At 44.4% G+C, this 18,766-nt stretch overlaps 1 protein-coding gene across 1 annotated transcript in view; it reads right to left on the bottom strand.

Moving 5' to 3' along the window:
* Positions 1 to 892: 892 nt before the first annotated feature.
* The window catches only part of LOC149448949 (extracellular calcium-sensing receptor-like), a 31,760-nt gene continuing 13,886 nt past the window's right edge, over positions 893 to 18,766 (bottom strand). The window contains exons 3-6 of the mRNA XM_089694031.1: positions 8,655 to 9,485; positions 5,372 to 5,599; positions 4,296 to 4,419; positions 893 to 1,797 (exon numbers count right to left, since the gene is read on the bottom strand). Of these exons, the coding sequence (XP_089550157.1) occupies positions 893 to 1,797; positions 4,296 to 4,419; positions 5,372 to 5,599; positions 8,655 to 9,485 (2,088 nt within the window). The remainder of the gene's footprint in view (positions 1,798 to 4,295; positions 4,420 to 5,371; positions 5,600 to 8,654; positions 9,486 to 18,766) is intronic.

Here is an 18,766-nt window from a genome sequence, read left to right as displayed (position 1 = left end):
AGGCGGTGTAGTAGCAGCTGGGGGCCTTTTCATTGGGTGTCAGATACAGCCGAGTTATTGATGTGAGTAACAGTGCCTCCGAAGACCTTGGACCTTGTTGGGATCATTACTGTCAGTTATTATTTGATTGTACTGTAAGAAGTGTTATGTACAAGTTATGTTAAATAAATAGGCTACTATGGACGGTTTTACACCAAAAGTAGAGTTGTGTGGTTATTTAGGTGGGGAAGGTTGAAGGGGTGGTTGTTTTATGGATTAGGTGGTATTATCCTCGATATTCTGCATGTCCTAAGGGACTAAGATCATGTGCACCTGCTATGTTTTTACATTAGAAATTAGAAGGCTGACAGGCTGCCAACTCACTGCTAGGAGGTGGAGCAAAATGAGCTACTGAGAAAAAGAGAATGTGACAGTTGTTTCTCCTGTAAACTTTGAGAATGAATTACTGTAGAGTACCTGCAGCTACAGAGGTCAGTGAGAACTTGTTTTAAGGCCTATTAACTGCTTGTAAATAAGTGAATGGTAAAATGTTCATAGCTTGGCTATGGATCAACTTAACCATTACCACCCAACTGCCTCCTGGTATGGAGGACAATGTGGCTCGGTCTCATGCCTCCCCCAATGCACCACTGGGTGTCTAGGAAATGTCACTTGAGAGCAAGGTGAGAGTGTTTAGTGCTCTGTAAGCTCTGATCGAGAACTTCCACAGAGATTTTTGGAGGTGCTCAAGCAGAAAGTAGGGGCAATGGAGGAACAATCAAAAGATTAGTACAAACACTGGAGAATGTTTGCTATCCAGTTACATTTGTAGATATTTGGTAACTTTCAATCAACATGAAAATGCAAGTAAAACACATCATGATAATGTTACGAGGAAAGATTACATTATGATTCAGCCTTTGTTCTTGCCCATTAAATAGTCTCTAGAGTTCATACTTGGACGAAATATTAATATAAAGCTTTTAGGGAGAAACATGCAGATCACCAAAGCCCAGCTGGATGATTGGATGGCAAAAATCTCCATGGCAACAGTATACTTTCCACTGGCGCTCAGGTATGCAGGGATGAAGGATATCCAAACGCTGAGGAAAGCCAACATACTGAATGTGATGAACTTGGCCTCGTTGAAACTGTCAGGCAGCCTCCTGGCCAAAAAGGCAACTGCAAAACTGACAGTGGCCAAGAGGCCAAGGTATCCCAGCATACACCAAAAGGCTGTAGAGGAACCCTCATTACATTCAACAATGATAATCCCAGGTCGAGTTTGAACATTCTTTTCTGGGAATGGAGGGGCAAACTTCACCCAGAGGACACATAAGGCAAACTGAAATAATGCACACACGGTAATGATCATGTAAGACACTCTTGGGCTTGTTAGTTTCTTAAGATTACTGCCTGGTTTTGTTGCCATGAAGGCAAAAACCACCATGACAGTCTTTGCCAAGATACAAGAGACACAGAAGGCAAAGGACATTCCAAAAGCAGCTTGCCGTAGAAGACATTTCTCAGTTTGGGGGCTTCCAATGAAATTTAAAGAAGAAAGGAAGCAAAGACAAAGAGCTACCAGAAGAAGAATGCTCAGAGAAAAATTATTAGCTCGTACTATGGGAGTTTTTCTGTGATGAAAGAAGAGTCCTAATATGTAAGATGGGATGCTGGAAGAGAAAACACTGCTGGCAGTCAGAGCAACTCCCAATGGTTCCTCATAGGAAAGGAATTCTACTTCTTTATCTAGACACTTGTCCTTCTGGAGATTGGGCCACTGATCCCATGGACACTTTATGCACTCACGAGAGTCTGCAAATAGAAAAAGACACAAAATTATACTTGAGTAACATTTTAAATCCCATTATTGTGCCAAAAAAGTGTGCCCTCATCGAGTCCCTGAGCATTTTTCTTCCTAAGGTAGGACACAGACGGTGTGAATTTCTTTCCTGTAACAATGGACAGTGTTGACAGGGGGAATCCCTCCCCCTGAGCCATTGTGCTGTCCTGGCGAGAAGACAGTGGGATGGGAGAAGACAGTGATTTTTGCTATCAGCTACAACAGCTACTAGCGATAATCGCATGTAAAATCTGACAGGCTGGTTTACCTAAATTAATCGATCAATCAAATTAGGTACATTCAGCCTGCCCATAGATGGTTCGAATCTCGGTTGGTTCCTGCTGAACCGGCCTAGATTCAAACCATCTATGGCCATCCTAAATTTCCTTGAGTTCCAATGTGTTTTTTTCTTTTGGGGGTGGATTGGTGACTGTAGGGATCAAAAAATGATGGACAGCAACTGGACCTAGATGGATTGAGAGCCATACATGGACCGTGGCCATGCCTCTTAGCATCTGGCTGTCCTCTCCCCGGTCTCCTGCCGCATATCATCTTCACAGAAGGGCAGGGGGCAGGAGGTGCTGCAGATCTACACAGAGAGTGGAAGTCTTTTCAAATTACAAGCAGGTAATTATACACTTGTAAACATAATAAATTGAGCAGCTCCCACCCTCTGTCCAATCTGCTCTACCTCCCGCCCCCTGCCCTGCTTTGAGAATTACATCTGCCAAGCAGGAGACCTGAGAGAGGACACCCAAGCTGACAAGTGCCTTTGCCCTGCTGTTTTAAGGTAGGACTGTGCAGGGGAGGCTGCAATTGTAAGGGTTACTATGATGTAAGGGAGGAAGTTTGACTAGTGGCACCCGGAGGACAACACAGTCATAAAAACAATACATTTTTATTGATATACAAAAAATTGTTTGATCAGACATGTACATGAATCTGTTCTAAAATCTCAGTGATTTAACGGCATATTCTCACAGGTCACATAAGTTATGGTTGGTACAGCTCCACTATCTGCCAGAAGGGGAAGCTTCACTCTCTCTTTTTCTCTCTTTTTGCCTATGGAGACCTGTATATCCTTTGGTCGGAACGGACATCTATAATTCTCTGTTGATTTCCTCTTTACATTTTGGGTTTTGACCCAATGCTAATTACCTGGACATTTTTTCATCCCCTCCTGGCTAAGATATTGCTATCCTGTTTTCAAGTTGCACGGGTGGTCTATCTGCCACTTTGCCTGTCACTTTGCCCCCCCCACCTGGCCACCGTGGGGCAGACATGTCAGTGCCCCCCGTCTGGCCTATTCTAACTAGCATGTGCTCCCATTGAGTAATCTTTGACTTTTCCACCTGATGAAGCAGATTTTTTTCCACGAAACATGTAGAGGAGTCAACATTATCCCCTATCAAGGGTGGAGACGTAAGAACCATAACTTATGTGGACTGTGAGAATATGCCGTTAAATCACTAAAATTTCAGAACGGATTCATCTACATGTCTGATCAAGCAATTTTTTGTATGTCAATAAAAATGTATTGCTTTTTATGACTGTGTTGTCCTTCGGGTGCCGAGATAGTCCATTTTCCTCATTGTTTCCTTTCAATTTTTCTATAGACGGTGCCACTAGTCAAACTCTGGAGCGCAAATTAGAAATGCTGGAGCCATGAAGCAGAACACCACAGCTGCAACATGTGTATAGCCATGTCAGGCTGTAATGTTAGCATTTGGGTGGTTGGCTACAGGGAGGTGGTTTTACCACCACCACCCCCATGGCCACCCACGTAAAAGAGCCCTATGTCTGTCAGCTTTAATTTTTAGTTTTTTTTCAATGGGTGTGCAGAATAAATCAAGAATTCATTTTAAGCAGAACTCCAACTAAAAATAACACGGTAACAATGATTAGCCCACAGGGATGGACTGACAACTCATGGGGCCCCCGGGCAATAGGAGATCATGGGGCCCCTGTGTTCTCGCTAACACTCAAACCACACCCAAAAAAACCTATGAATGGTACCAGGGGCATCTCATGGGGCCCCCCACTGACCCTGGGCCCTCGGGCAGTGCTCGAGTGCCCAAATGGTCAGTCCACCCCTGTTAGCCCATTAAAAGAAAAAAAATACATTTTCACCTTCAATTCAGAGATTTCCTCAAAAGTTCCTTTTTTTCTGGTATATGTTTTAGTCTGACGACCAGCATCATTCAATGGACTGAGCCCAGGTTGTGCAGGACCCGCCCCCAGCCTGTGATTGGACAGTGGTTGTCATTCAACCTAGAAGTCTGAGGACATCTAAGCAGTAAAGAATTACTGCAGGTGATGGATCTGAATTCAAAGTGGGTATTATAGCAAAAGCCACTTATAGTTTTTACGATTACTAGGCTAAGTAGGTAATTTTTTTCAACCACAGTACAACTTTAAGAATTAGATTTTTCTTTAACATTTTTTTGAACGTTTTTAAAACTCTTTGTACCAGTTGTATTGGAGATCTCTCCTTGGGGGCAGGGAACACATTGGAAGCAACACACGGGTTGTCCTCTTCTCACCAATTGTCTGAAGCCTGCAAGACAGCTGCTGCTACACACGGAACGAGGGACCTGGGCAACCACAAAATAAATATGTAATTACACTGGATACAATTATACATATGAAGAAACTTTTGCCATACCAGACACTTTAGAAAACCTTATTTCAGGGTATCAGGGGAATCCCTTATTTCATGGAGGACTTCTTACCCTTATCAGCTAGTCTCCATCCTTCATTCTTCTATGCTGTCATTTATAAATTAAAAAAAACTGTGTGCCCCCCCAATTAATACGGATTTTAAAGAGAACCCCACAACACAATTTGAAAAAAAAAGAGTGGGGCCCCCTCAAAATCCATACCAGACCTTTATCCGAGCATGCAGCCCAGCATGTCAGCTAAGGGGGGACAAAAGAGTGAACCATACCAGGCCACATGCCCTCAACATAAGGGGCGTTTTAGGGCAAAGGGGAGCTCCTTCAAAGCACCTTGTCCCCACGTTGATAGCAGATATACTGCTACACGGCGGCACCTGTGGGCAAAATCACGTATATATACGTGATTTTGCATTTCCGGGCAGGGCACGTGCACAAGGAGCGCGCACGCCCTACCCGCACCATCATTCCGCGCCTGCGGATGTCAATCACCGGGACCCCATGAGTTGTCAGTCTGCCCCTGGGTGCCTTGAGATTGTCCAAAATTTTAAAGGGTGCCTTGAGATTGTCCAAAATTTTAAAGGGTGCCTTGAGGTTGTCCAAAATTTTAAAGGGTGCCTTGAGATTTCCAAAATGTTAAAGGGTGCCTAGAGATTGTCTAAAATTTTAAAGGGTGCCTTGAGATGGTCCAAAATTTTAAAGGGTACTTTAAAAGGTTGAACAAACACTGGCCTAAGACAGGAGGTGTGTTACTGGTTGGATCATCAGGTGAAAATAAAAGGAAAAAAACCCTTAAAAAGAAAACCAATGCAGCTAACCACATCTAGTTGCAATAAATGAAAATTTAGTTTTTGTGTTTAATACCACTTACTAGTTCATCCCCAGATGGCCATATCACAGTACTAGTATTAATGTTGAAAGTTTCCCCTTCAGATTGGGTTGTGTCGTAGCTCCCGACCTTCACTTGCTCCATAATACCATTGTCATTTATCTTCCAGTTGACAATGTCATAGTTGGCAGGTGGGTTGCCATTCTCATCAAAGAACATTTCGCCACCATTGCTCAGCTTGACACGGACCTTCTGTATATAGTGAGAGAGCTGTAGGGAAACATTGGTGAGCATATTTGAGAATATTTCATAAAAAACAGGTAGAAAATGCAACCAACAAATACACACATATAAACAGCAAATTATAACAAATTATATGTATTTGTCCTCTCATTTGGAATTTATTGGGGGATTTTGCCTCTTTTTTTTATAATGTCATAATCTGAATAGTAATGTGCTCATAATAATCTCTGTCATTGGGAGCAGACAATTTTTTAAAATATTTTGTAAATATAATATTTGTTCAATATTGTAAATATTTTGTGCTATTTTTGTTGTTTCTATTATCTCTGAGCTTTATTGAACTTGGGCTTCCAACATTTTAACTTTTTTTTTTTTGCTTTTGCCCTAAAAGACAACATAACAGTATCAAGCCACTTGTCTTTAAAGGAGAACTTTATTTTATTTATATATTTATTTTTTCGTTACTTACCCCCCCCCCCCCCCTCCCCCTTCGTTCTGCCCACCTGGTCCTATACTTACTGTCAGTCCCTGTCCACTGATATTTATTGAACGCTTTGTACTGTGCAAATGCACTCTCTATCTCTTTCATTTTCTCTACTTCTCTTTCCCTCTCTCTTTTTTATCTTACTCTAGCCCTGTCCCTCCCCCCCCTCTCTCTCTCTTGAGCCCCCTTTCCTTTTTCCTCTCTCTTTCACTCTGTCCCTTACCCAATCTCTCTATCTCTCTCATTTTCTCTTTCCTTCCCTGTCCTTCCCTCTCACGTTCCCTATTCTCCTGTTTTTCTGTCTCTTACTTTCCCTATCCCATCTTTCTCTCTCTCATGCTCTCCCTCTCCCTCTTTCACTTTTTCTCTCTTACTCTCTCCTTCACCCCCCCCCCCCCCTTTCCCTCTCTTCCTCAATCTCTTTCTTTTACTTTCCCCTATCTCTCTCCCACTTTTCCTATCTCTCTCTCTCTCTCTCTCTCTCTCTCTCTCTCTCTCTCTCTCTCTCTTACTTTTCCGATCTCTCTCTCTTTTACCCCCCTCTCTCTTACCCCCCTCTCTCTCTCTCATTTTTCCTATCTCTCTTTCTCTCTCTCTCTTTTTTACTTTTCCTATCTCAATCTCTCTACCCCCCCCCCTCTCTTTTACTTTTCCTACATCTCTCTCTCTTGCTTTCATTCTTTCTCTCTTACTCTATCCCTCTCTCTCCTGCTCCCCCCTCCTTTTCTGTCTCTCTCTCTTACCCGATCTCTCTTCCTCTCTCATTTTCTCTTTCTCCAATGCATTATCTATCTTTATCACTTACTTTCCATATCCCTCTCTTTCTCATGCTCTCTCTTTCTTTTTCTCTATCTGCCCCCCCCCTTTCTCTTTCTTTCTTTCTTTCTTTCTTTCTTTCTTTCTTTCTTTCCTTCTTTCTTTCTCTCTTTATCTTTCTCACACACACACCCGATCTCTCTACCCCCCTCATTTTCCCTCTCTCTCTTTCTCCATCTCTCTCTCCCTCATTTTCTTTCTCTCTTTCCCCATCTCTTTCTGTCTCTTACTTTCTCTCTCTCTAAAGCTCTCCCTCTCTCTCTTTCACTTTTTTCTCTCTTACTCTCTCCTTCTTTCCCCCTCTCTCTCTTTCTCACTCTCTGCTGCCCAGTTACTTTTTCTCTTTCACCCAGACTCTCTCTTTCACTTTTTCTCTCTTACTCTGTTCCTCTCTCTCTCCTGCCCCCCCCCCCCCTCTTTTTTACTCTCTCTTACCCGATCTCTCTTTCTCGCTCATTTTCTCTTTCTCCCTCTAATACGTTCTCTATCTCTCTCACTTACTTTCCCTATCCCTCTCTTTCTCTTTCATGCTTTTGCTCTCCCTTTCCTTTTCTCTATCATCTCCCTCCCCCTTTTCTCTTTCTTTCTTTCTCTCTCTTACCCGATCTCTCTATCCCCCTCATTTTCTCTCGCTCTTTCTCCATCTCTTTCTCTCTCCCTCATTTTCTCTCTTTCCTACTTTTTCTCTCTTTCTTTCCCAATCTCTCTTTTTTTCTCTCCTACTTTCTCTCTCCCTCTCACTCTCTCTCTCCGTCTCTTTGTCCCCTCCTCCTTCTTTCTCTCTCTCCCCCCCCCTCTCTCTCTCTCTAACTACCCCCCATCTCGTTGCCTCTCCCTCTCTTTCTTTATATTTCTCTCTCTCTCCCCCTCCTCCCTCTTTGTTTTGATGCAATACTTACACACAAGCAAAAGGATTTAATACATAGCCTTACAATGCTGCAAGCAAAGATCATTTTTCCTGAAAAAAAATAAAAGGCCAGCATAGCCTGCAAAGTGAGTGCCGTAGATGTACTGTCATGTTTCACATGACTTGTCATATTGACTGTCATATGTCTTTAAATGTTTTCAGTGTTTTGTCTCTGCTCCTCCCTTTCCTTTAGTTTAGCTAATGTTGCATAGATAGCCTTCGCCCCTTCCCAGAGATGCATTGCAGTTAGCCTCATGGCATGGAGCAAGACACAGTATGTTCTTTTGACCTATGGAATGTTCATTGTTGTAAGATTCTCTCAGTTTATGGAATAAACTTCACAAGATCTACAAGATGTCATTCTCATTGAGTCACTGACTGTGGTATCCAACTGAGGTTGAAGTTATCGCTATCTCATCACAACTGTAAGTTACAGAGATGACACTATCAATGCTTAGATTGGACACACACAACATGTACTGTGTATTACATTTTTATTCAAAATACATTTTTAGACATTCAATGAAAAAAATATTAATTCATAAACCTGTAAACTTCTAAAAACTGACCAAATCTATTATACCTATCTATTTCCTTCTTTTCAGTTTACACAATAATTAAATTGACATATATTTTACCATTTAAAAAAAAATTATCATTATTTAGGTATGAAAATTATATAGAAACCAAATCAAGTTAATATTTGGTACATGGTTCTCTTGGACATAACCCACATATTGTTGTGTGTGTCCAATCTAAGCATTGATAGTGTGATCTCTGTAACTTACAGTTGTGATGAGATAGCGATAACCTCAACTTCAGTTGGATACCACAGTCAGTCTTGCTCAGATTGTATTATTGTATAATATTCCTACCTGCCAAGGCTTCAGCAATTGAAGAGTAGAACAGCCCGCATTCCAGAAAGGTCCTTTTCCATCTTTGCTCATGTGCAAGTCATGTAAGGCTTTGGCTATAACATAAATTGCTTGATAAAGATTGTATGCCCCTCTTAAACTGGACACATCATTGTATCTGTTCTGTATGTTCTCCAGATCTTCCTCTCCTGTGCAAACTTTGGTAAGATTTCTCAGAGATTTTCCACTCATTTCACGATCAAATATTTGACAGTCAAAAGTACTCTCCCACAACATTTTGACCCACGCTTTCCCTGGACCAGAAAAAGGCTGAATGTTGTTAAGAAAGTGTTTAAAATTTGGGATGGCAGAGCTATGAAAAGAAAACCCAATGGATCCAGAAAGTAACGAAGAGTATTTTCTATCTGATAACAAATTTGAGGTAGACCAAGCTTCACTGGCCACAAAGACCTTTCCCGTAACATTCTGCACCAACATCTCATCTAGAAGAGGGACCATTTCTGGGTCAGTGGAAAAGATTAGGACAACCTTGGCTGTGGATTCTTGAATGACTTTGGTAATGTAAGGAGCATTTTTATCCTGACGATCAATCATCAAGTATTCCACAAATTCCACACATGCACCAGCTCTAAGAAGCTGTTGACGAATGACTTGGATTCCCTGTTGGCCGTAGTCTTCATTCAAAGCCACCAATCCAACCCAAGTCCAGCCAAACTGCAACACCAGCTGAGCCAGGCCCTTAGATTGGAAATGGTCACTGGGAACTGTTCTGAAGAAGGAAGGAAACTGCACCCGGTCACTCAGGATTGAGCTGGTTGAATAATGACTGATCTAAGACAAAAAATAAGGCTAATTTTAATTGTACGCTTACAAGATACAAGGTGCTGCAAAGGGGCCGTCCATCTTAAATTTATATTATTTTTCACAAATTTCAGACTGTTCTAACAGGAAAAGCTCTAACACTTCCTATCTTGCCCATCCACAATTCTCTGGGCCCTTCACTATAATGGGCTGCCTCTCAAGTCATGGCCATTAGGCATGTGCAGGTAACAGAAAGGTGCAGGAAAACGTCTGGAAGTCCCTTAGATTTTCCTGTTACACATTGGGGTCACTAGACTTATTTGAGTGAAATTAATTTTGGAAACTTTCAATTCCACCCCTTGAGCTCCTGAGCTGTGAGTAAGGCTTTATAAGCCCAAATGTGTTAGCTTTCTTCTGCAAACTGGACCACATGATTTCTAAGAAACTCTCTATATTTTGTATGGACTCCACCTTTGACTTTTTCATAGCTGAAAGAAGCTTTGGTAATACTCAGGGTCATTAAAAGCCAATTGCACCCTTAAAAACCACCTTAATTTCACCTAGCCCATTGACATCGGTTTCACAGCAAATGGTGAAATATCTCCAGCACAAAAGATAGGGAATATGAAAACTCTCAATTTTTCTGATGCCTAGTCACAGGCATTTCTTTTTCTTCTGTGCCTGTTTGCTGCCTTGATCTAACTTGTGGCCTTGGTCTCTTCCATGCTGTCCATTTTCATTTCCAGTGCTTCTTCTCTTGGCTTTAAAACTTTTGAAAAAGGAATGGCTTCTGTACTGGTATTAACTATTGCTTGATCTTGTGCTTTGTCTCTTTTTTAGTACCTTGCTTTGATGGCTATGTCTTTGGTCCTAGCTTTCAAACTAAGGGTTTCCCCCTTAGGGGGAGGAAAAAATGCAAATGGACTTTAAAAGGCACAGAAACTCTTAATACATATTAGTAAAATCATTTGTACTTTATTATGACAATAAACCATGAAAAAACATCTTTCAATTTAAAAAGGACCTTCTTGGTGGATACTGTATGCTTTATCACTAGTTTTGTTCCATGTAATATGGTGGGCTGTGGGACATTGTCTGCGGGGACATTGTACAATGATTTCTTTTAAATTGAAAGATGTTTTTTCATGACTTATTGTCATAATAAAGTACAAATGATTTTACAAATATGTATTTAGAGTTTCTGTGCCTTTAAAGCCCATTTTGATTTTTTCCTCCCCCTTTCTTTCCCCCTTAGTTTGATTGTTATAATTAGGACATGGCACTAGCATATTACCTTTTTGGGAGTGTTCTGACACATGGGTACACTCCATTCTCCCCTTCTTTTTGCCTTTGGTCCTAGCTTGTTCCTGTTCCTAAATTCATGTTTTGACTTGGTGTTTCGCTACTTCTCTTCTTGCCGAGTTCTGGTGGAACCACTACACTGATTTCTGAGAACCAAATCTTATCACTAGCTTACTGCCATGTGTTTTTGTCTTCAGAGATATACATCAATAAGGGTGCTAAGGATGCAAGTTTTATTTCAACACCAGGGGTGGACTGACCATTTGGAAACTCGGGCACTGCCCGAGGGCCCAGGGTCAGTAGGGGGCCCCATGAGATGCCCCTGGTACCTTTTTCATAGGCTTTTTTTAGTTTGGGCAAAGACACAGGGGCCCCATGATCCCCTATTGCCCAGGGGCCCCATGAGTTGTCAGTTCGCCCCTGTCCAACACTGAGGCTAATCACCCTCCCAGCACTCACCAATGCTGGTTTGAGGACCTTACTGCATAACCAATATCACAGTATCCATGCCGAAAAATACAGGTAGATACTTGCCCATTATGCCATACCATCAGGGAGGTGTGCATTTGGCCCCAAATTTATTCTGCAGCAGAAAAATGACCCTGAACATACAGTAAATGTCTTTAAGAACTATCTTCACCATAAAGAAGAACACAAAGTCCTGGAAGTGGTGGTTTGGCCCCTACATAGCCCTCATCTCCACATCATTAAGTCTGTCTGGGATTACATGAAGAGACAGAAGGATTTGAGGCAGCCTACATTCACAGATGATCTGTGGTTAGTTCTCCAAGATGTTTAGAACAACCTACCCGCCGAGTTCCTTCAAAAACTGTTTGCATAAGCAGTGTGTGTACCTAGAAGAATTGATGCTGGTTTGAGGCCAAAGGGTGATTTGATTTGGATTTGTCTTCTGTTCAGTTACTTTTTATTGTGTTAATTGATAAAAAATAAACTATTATTATTTCATTATTATTTTATTTCAGGTACTTATATAGCGCTGTCAATTTACGCAGCGCTTTCCATATATATATTGTACATTCACATCAGTCCCTAACCCTCAAGGGGCGTACAATCTAAGGTCCCTGACGCTCAAGGGGCGTACAATCTAAGGTCCCTAACCCTCAAGGGGCGTACAATTTAAGGTCCCTAACCCTCAAGGGGCGTACAATCTAAGGTCCCTAACCCTCAAGGGGTGTACAATCTAAGGTCCCTAACCCTCAAGGGGCGTACAATCTAAGGTCCCTAACCCTCAAGGGGTGTACAATCTAAGGTCCCTAACCCTCAAGGGGCGTACAATCTAAGGTCCCTAACCCTCAAGGGGTGTACAATCTAAGGTCCCTAACCCTCAAGGGGTGTACAATCTAAGGTCCCTAACCCTCAAGGGGCATACAATCTAAGGTCCCTAACCCTCAAGGGGCATACAATCTAAGGTCCCTAACCCTCAAGAGGCGTACAATCTAAGGTTCCTAACCCTCAAGGGGCGTACAATCTAAGGTCCCTGACGCTCAAGGGGCGTACAATCTAAGGTCCCTAACCCTCAAGGGGCGTACAATCTAAGGTCCCTAACCCTCAAGGGGCGTACAATCTAAGGTCCCTGACGCTCAAGGGGCGTACAATCTAAGGTCCCTAACCCTCAAGGGGCGTACAATTTAAGGTCCCTAACCCTCAAGGGGCGTACAATCTAAGGTCCCTAACCCTCAAGGGGTGTACAATCTAAGGTCCCTAACCCTCAAGGGGCGTACAATCTAAGGTCCCTAACCCTCAAGGGGTGTACAATCTAAGGTCCCTAACCCTCAAGGGGCGTACAATCTAAGGTCCCTAACCCTCAAGAGGCGTACAATCTAAGGTCCCTAAAGGGGCGTACAATCTAAGGTCCCTAACCCTCAAGGGGTGTACAATCTAAGGTTCCTAACCCTAAAGGGGTGTACAATCTAAGGTCCCTAACCCTCAAGGGGCGTACAATCTAAGGTCCCTAACCCTCAAGGGGCGTACAATCTAAGGTCCCTAACCCTCAAGGGGCGTACAATCTAAGGTCCCTAACCCTCAAGGGGCGTACAATCTAAGGTCCCTAACCCTCAAGGGGCGTACAATCTAAGGTCCCTAACCCTCAAGGGGCGTACAATCTAAGGTCCCTAACCCTCAAGGGGTGTACAATCTAAGGTCCCTAACCCTCAAGGGGTGTACAATCTAAGGTCCCTAACTCATATTCATACATACACATACTAGGGACAATTTAGACAGGAGCCAATTAACCTACCAGCATGTCTTTGGAGTGTGGGAGGAAACTGGAGTACCTGGAGAAAACCCACACAGGCACAGGGAGAACATGCAAACTCCAGGCAGGTGGTGCCATGGTTGGGATAACTATTAACACATCTATTTCTGAAACCATTCTTAATTTACAGCATTTTTTCACAACTGCCTATACCTTTTGCACAGTACTGTACCTTGTACATACGCCTGTGTATGGGGAGCAGTGACCCTTCCCCTGCATTACTACTATCAAGTAATGATCAGGCAGGATGAAAAATCTTTGGCACAACCAACACATATCTCTCTGTGTGGTTATTGCACATTTTTCCCTTTTTTCTGCACACTTTGCATGGACAGAGCTTCTAAACCTTCTTCTAGAGATGAGCGAATCGAAGTATCCGAAGTGGAATTCGAGTCGAATATCTGAAAAATTTCGATTCGTGCCGAATCCGAAAAATAGCCTAATTCGGACGCGCGAATCGAAATTTTTCAGAAAATGGCGGCTGACATGTGCGGCGACGGAGCGGGGATGTCTGGGAAGGCGCGCAGACAAGGCGCGCTGACCCATAATGCATGCCTCAACTACATGTGATCGCATCAGCCAATCAGCAGCCAGCCAGCCAGCACTGTGTAATGGTCGAGCTATAAATAGCGGCCATTTTGGAATTCTTCATTTGCCTGCAGTTATTGAACAGAGGCAGACCGCTCTGTACTAGGGACAGGGACAGAGTTAGGGCCACAGAAACGATAATTGGGGACAGAGAAAAGTTACTTAGGGACAGAGAACCATTACTCAGGGACACAGACTTGTTAATGAGGGCCACAGAATCGTTATTTAGGGACAAAGAAACGCTAGTTAGGGCCACAGAATTCATAATCAGGGACAGACAGAATTGTTACTCAGTGCCAGAGAATTGTTACTTAGGGCCACAGAAACGTTATTAGGGCCACAGAATTGTTACTCAGGGACAGTCAGAATTGTTACTGAGTGCCAGAGAATTGTTACTCAGGGACAGACAGAATTGTTACTGAGTGCCAGAGAATTGTTACTTAGGGCCACAGAAACTTTAATTAGGGCCACAGAATTTTTACTCAGGGACAGACAGAATTGTTACTCAGTGCCAGAGAATTGTTACTCAGGGACAGACAGAATTGTTACTGAGTGCCAGAGAATTGTTACTCAGGGCCACAGAAACTTTACTTAGGGCCACAGAATTTTTACTCAGGGACAGACAGAATTGTTACTGAGTGCCAGAGAATTGTTACTCAGGGACAGACAGAATTGTTACTGAGTGCCAGAGAATTGTTACTTAGGGCCACAGAAACTTTACTTAGGGCCACAGAATTGTTACTCGCACAGACACAGAATTGTTACTCGCACAGACACAGAATTGTTACTGAAGGCCACAGAACTGTTACTTAGGGCCACAGAATTGTTACTCGCACAGACACAGAATTGTTACTCGCACAGACACAGAACTGTTACTGAGGGCCACAGAACTGTTACTTAGGGACAAAGAAACGCTAGTTAGGGCCACAGAATTCATAATCAGGGACAGACAGAATTGTTACTCAGTGCCAGAGAATTGTTACTTAGGGCCACAGAAACGTTATTAGGGCCACAGAATTGTTACTCAGGGACAGACAGAATTGTTACTGAGTGCCAGAGAATTGTTACTCAGGGACAGACAGAATTGTTACTGAGTGCCAGAGAATTGTTACTTAGGGCCACAGAAACTTTAATTAGGGCCACAGAATTTTTACTCAGGGACAGACAGAATTGTTACTGAGTGCCAGAGAATTGTTACTCAGGGACAGACAGAATTGTTACGGAGTGCCAGAGAATTGTTACTCAGGGCCACAGAAACTTTACTTAGGGCCACAGAATTTTTACTCAGGGACAGACAGAATTGTTACTGAGTGCCAGAGAATTGTTACTCAGGGACAGACAGAATTGTTACTGAGTGCCAGAGAATTGTTACTCAGGGACAGACAGAATTGTTACTGAGTGCCAGATAATTGTTACTCAGGGCCCCAGAAACTTTACTTAGGGCCACAGAATTTTTACTCAGGGACAGACAGAATTGTTACTGAGTGCCAGAGAATTGTTACTCAGGGACAGACAGAATTGTTACTGAGTGCCAGAGAATTGTTACTTAGGGCCACAGAAACTTGAATTAGGGCCACAGAATTTTTACTCAGGGACAGACAGAATTGTTACTGAGTGCCAGAGAATTGTTACTCAGGGACAGACAGAATTGTTACCGAGTGCCAGAGAATTGTTACTCAGGGACAGACAGAATTGTTACTGAGTGCCAGAGAATTGTTACTTAGGGCCACAGAAACTTTAATTAGGGCCACAGAATTTTTACTCAGGGACAGACAGAATTGTTACTCAGTGCCAGAGAATTGTTACTCAGGGACAGACAGAATTGTTACGGAGTGCCAGAGAATTGTTACTCAGGGCCACAGAAACTTTACTTAGGGCCACAGAATTTTTACTCAGGGACAGACAGAATTGTTACTGAGTGCCAGAGAATTGTTACTCAGGGACAGACAGAATTGTTACGGAGTGCCAGAGAATTGTTACTCAGGGACAGACAGAATTGTTACTGAGTGCCAGAGAATTGTTACTTAGGGCCACAGAAACTTTAATTAGGGCCACAGAATTTTTACTCAGGGACAGACAGAATTGTTACTGAGTGCCAGAGAATTGTTACTCAGGGACAGACAGAATTGTTACGGAGTGCCAGAGAATTGTTACTCAGGGACAGACAGAATTGTTACTGAGTGCCAGAGAATTGTTACTTAGGGCCACAGAAACTTTAATTAGGGCCACAGAATTTTTACTCAGGGACAGACAGAATTGTTACTGAGTGCCAGAGAATTGTTACTCAGGGCCACAGAAACTTTACTTAGGGCCAGAGAATTTTTACTCAGGGACAGACAGAATTGTTACTGAGTGCCAGAGAATTGTTACTCAGGGACAGACAGAATTGTTACGGAGTGCCAGAGAATTGTTACTTAGGGCCACAGAAACTTTAATTAGGGCCACAGAATTTTTACTCAGGGACAGACAGAATTGTTACTGAGTGCCAGAGAATTGTTACTCAGGGACAGACAGAATTGTTACGGAGTGCCAGAGAATTGTTACTCAGGGCCACAGAAACTTTACTTAGGGCCAGAGAATTTTTACTCAGGGACAGACAGAATTGTTACTGAGTGCCAGAGAATTGTTACTCAGGGACAGACAGAATTGTTACGGAGTGCCAGATAATTGTTACTCAGGGCCCCAGAAACTTTACTTAGGGCCAGAGAATTTTTACTCAGGGACAGACAGAATTGTTACTGAGTGCCAGAGAATTGTTACTCAGGGACAGACAGAATTGTTACTGAGTGCCAGAGAATTGTTACTTAGGGCCACAGAAACTTTACTTAGGGCCACAGAATTGTTTCTCGCACAGACACAGAATTGTTACTCGCACAGACACAGAATTGTTACTGAGGGCTACAGAACTGTTACTTGGGGCCACAGAAACGTTAATCAGGGACACAGAATTGTTACTGAGGGCCACAGAACTGTTACTTAGGGCCACAGAATTGTTACTCGCACAGACACAGAATTGTTACTCAGGGACACAGAATTGTTACTCAGGGACACATAATCGTTTAATTAAAGAGTATGTCAGACAACATGCAGAGGAGTGGCAGAGGAGGCAATGTTTTAGGAGCGAGCAGACGTGGCAGCAGAGGAAGGGGTCGAGGCAGCACTATTCGCAGCCAGAGGCCAGTGCTCCCGGTGTCATCCAGCGGTCGTGTCTCCACCGACAACCCTGCCGTCGTCGATTGGTTGGCTCGGTCGTCTTCCTCTTCCCAGGTCACCTCTGACACCTACAGCCAACGGTCGGTGGGTACGTCAGACACAACCGTTAGTTGGCATGGCCCGGGACCTAGCCCACTGAAATCACGTGTCCTCTACCTGCCCCTGTCCTTTGGTGTTCCCTCACCAAGCGAAGTATCGCATGCTGTGGGCTCAGCCCCACTGTACAGTGAGGAAGAGCTAACAGAGGGCGGTCAGGAACGGGGGGAGACATCCGCCTTTTCAGCAGCTAGGCGAAGAAGTAGTGGCGAGGAGAGTGGCCCGGTAGCCGGTCTAGAGACAGGTCTGTCTCCTGACCCAGACGCAGCCGAGGGGGCTAGTAGTGAGGCGGAGACCCTACTTGATGATGAGGAGGTTGATCGCACTTGGCAGCCTCGTCGTCATCAGGCAATTTCTTCCGCATCATCAGGAGAAGAGGGTGGCAGCTTGGCAGTGAGCGAAACAGTCGGTGGGTTGCCCAGGAGACAGCAGGAGGGTCGCAGCAGTGTCAGTGGAAGCAGTGTCAGTGGAGCCAAACGGCCACGGAGTAGAGCACCAGCTCCACTGCAGCCTACCACCACGGCCAGTAGTGGTGCCGGTGTGCACGGAGGAAGCAGCAGTCAGCCAGTGAGGAGTATCGGGGGCAAAGTTTCCTACTCGGCGGTGTGGCAATTTTTCGTCAAGCCGCCCGAGGAAGTAAACGTAGCCGTATGTCGACTATGTGGCCAGAAAGTCAAGCGTGGCCAGGGGGCCCATGTTGGGACTATTTGGGCCATGTTGGGACAATGGGAGACCTCCCATTGCTGCTGTCTCCATCGCCACACTCTGCCATGTGCCACTTTCAGGTCTCCTCACACACTGCTGGTGTGTTCAGTTTTTTGACATAGGGTGCTGGCAGATTACGGGCCTCCCATAGCTGCTGCCAGGCCCCTAATCTGCCATAGGCCCCTATATACCGCCTCCTCATGCTGCTGCCAGGTCCAGAGTCTGTCATGGGTCCCTGTACGGCCTCCCATTGCTGCTGTCTCCATCGCCACACTCTGCCATGTGCCACTTTCAGGTCTCCTCACACACTGCTGGTGTGTAGAATTTTTTGACATAGGGTGCTGGCAGATTACGGGCCTCCCATAGCTGCTGCCAGGCCCCTAATCTGCCATAGGCCCCTATATACCGCCTCCTCATGCTGCTGCCAGGTCCAGAGTCTGTCATGGGTCCCTGTACGGCCTCCCATTGCTGCTGTCTCCATCACCACACTCTGCCATGTGCCACTTTCAGGTCTCCTCACACACTGCTGGTGTGTTCAGTTTTTTGACATAGGGTGCTGGCAGATTACGGGCCTCCCATAGCTGCTGCCAGGCCCCTAATCTGCCATAGGCCCCTATATACCGCCTCCTCATGCTGCTGCCAGGTCCAGAGTCTGTCATGGGTCCCTGTACGGCCTCCCATTGCTGCTGTCTCCATCACCACACTCTGCCATGTGCCACTTTCAGGTCTCCTCACACTGCTGGTGTGTTGAATTTTTTGACATAGGGTGCTGGCAGATTAAGGGCCTCCCATAGCTGCTGCCAGGCCCCTAATCTGCCATAGGCCCCTATATACCGCCTCCTCATGCTGCTGCCAGGTCCAGAGTCTGTCATGGGTCCCTGTACGGCCTCCCATTGCTGCTGTCTCCATCGCCACACTCTGCCATGTGCCACTTTCAGGTCTCCTCACACTGCTGGTGTGTTGAATTTTTTGACATAGGGTGCTGGCAGATTAAGGGCCTCCCATAGCTGCTGCCAGGCCCCTAATCTGCCATAGGCCCCTATATACCGCTTCCTCATGCTGCTGCCAGGTCCAGAGTCTCTCATGGGTCCCTGTACGGCCTCCCATTGCTGCTGTCTCCATCGCCACACTC

Source organism: Staurois parvus, unplaced genomic scaffold, assembly GCF_062004578.1.
Source record: "Staurois parvus isolate SC_StPar_1 unplaced genomic scaffold, SC_StPar_1.0 ptg000647l, whole genome shotgun sequence".
Classification (NCBI taxonomy): Eukaryota; Metazoa; Chordata; class Amphibia; order Anura; family Ranidae; genus Staurois; species Staurois parvus.
Note: the sequence above shows the minus strand (reverse complement) of the source record. Positions and strands in the feature narration are given on the sequence as shown.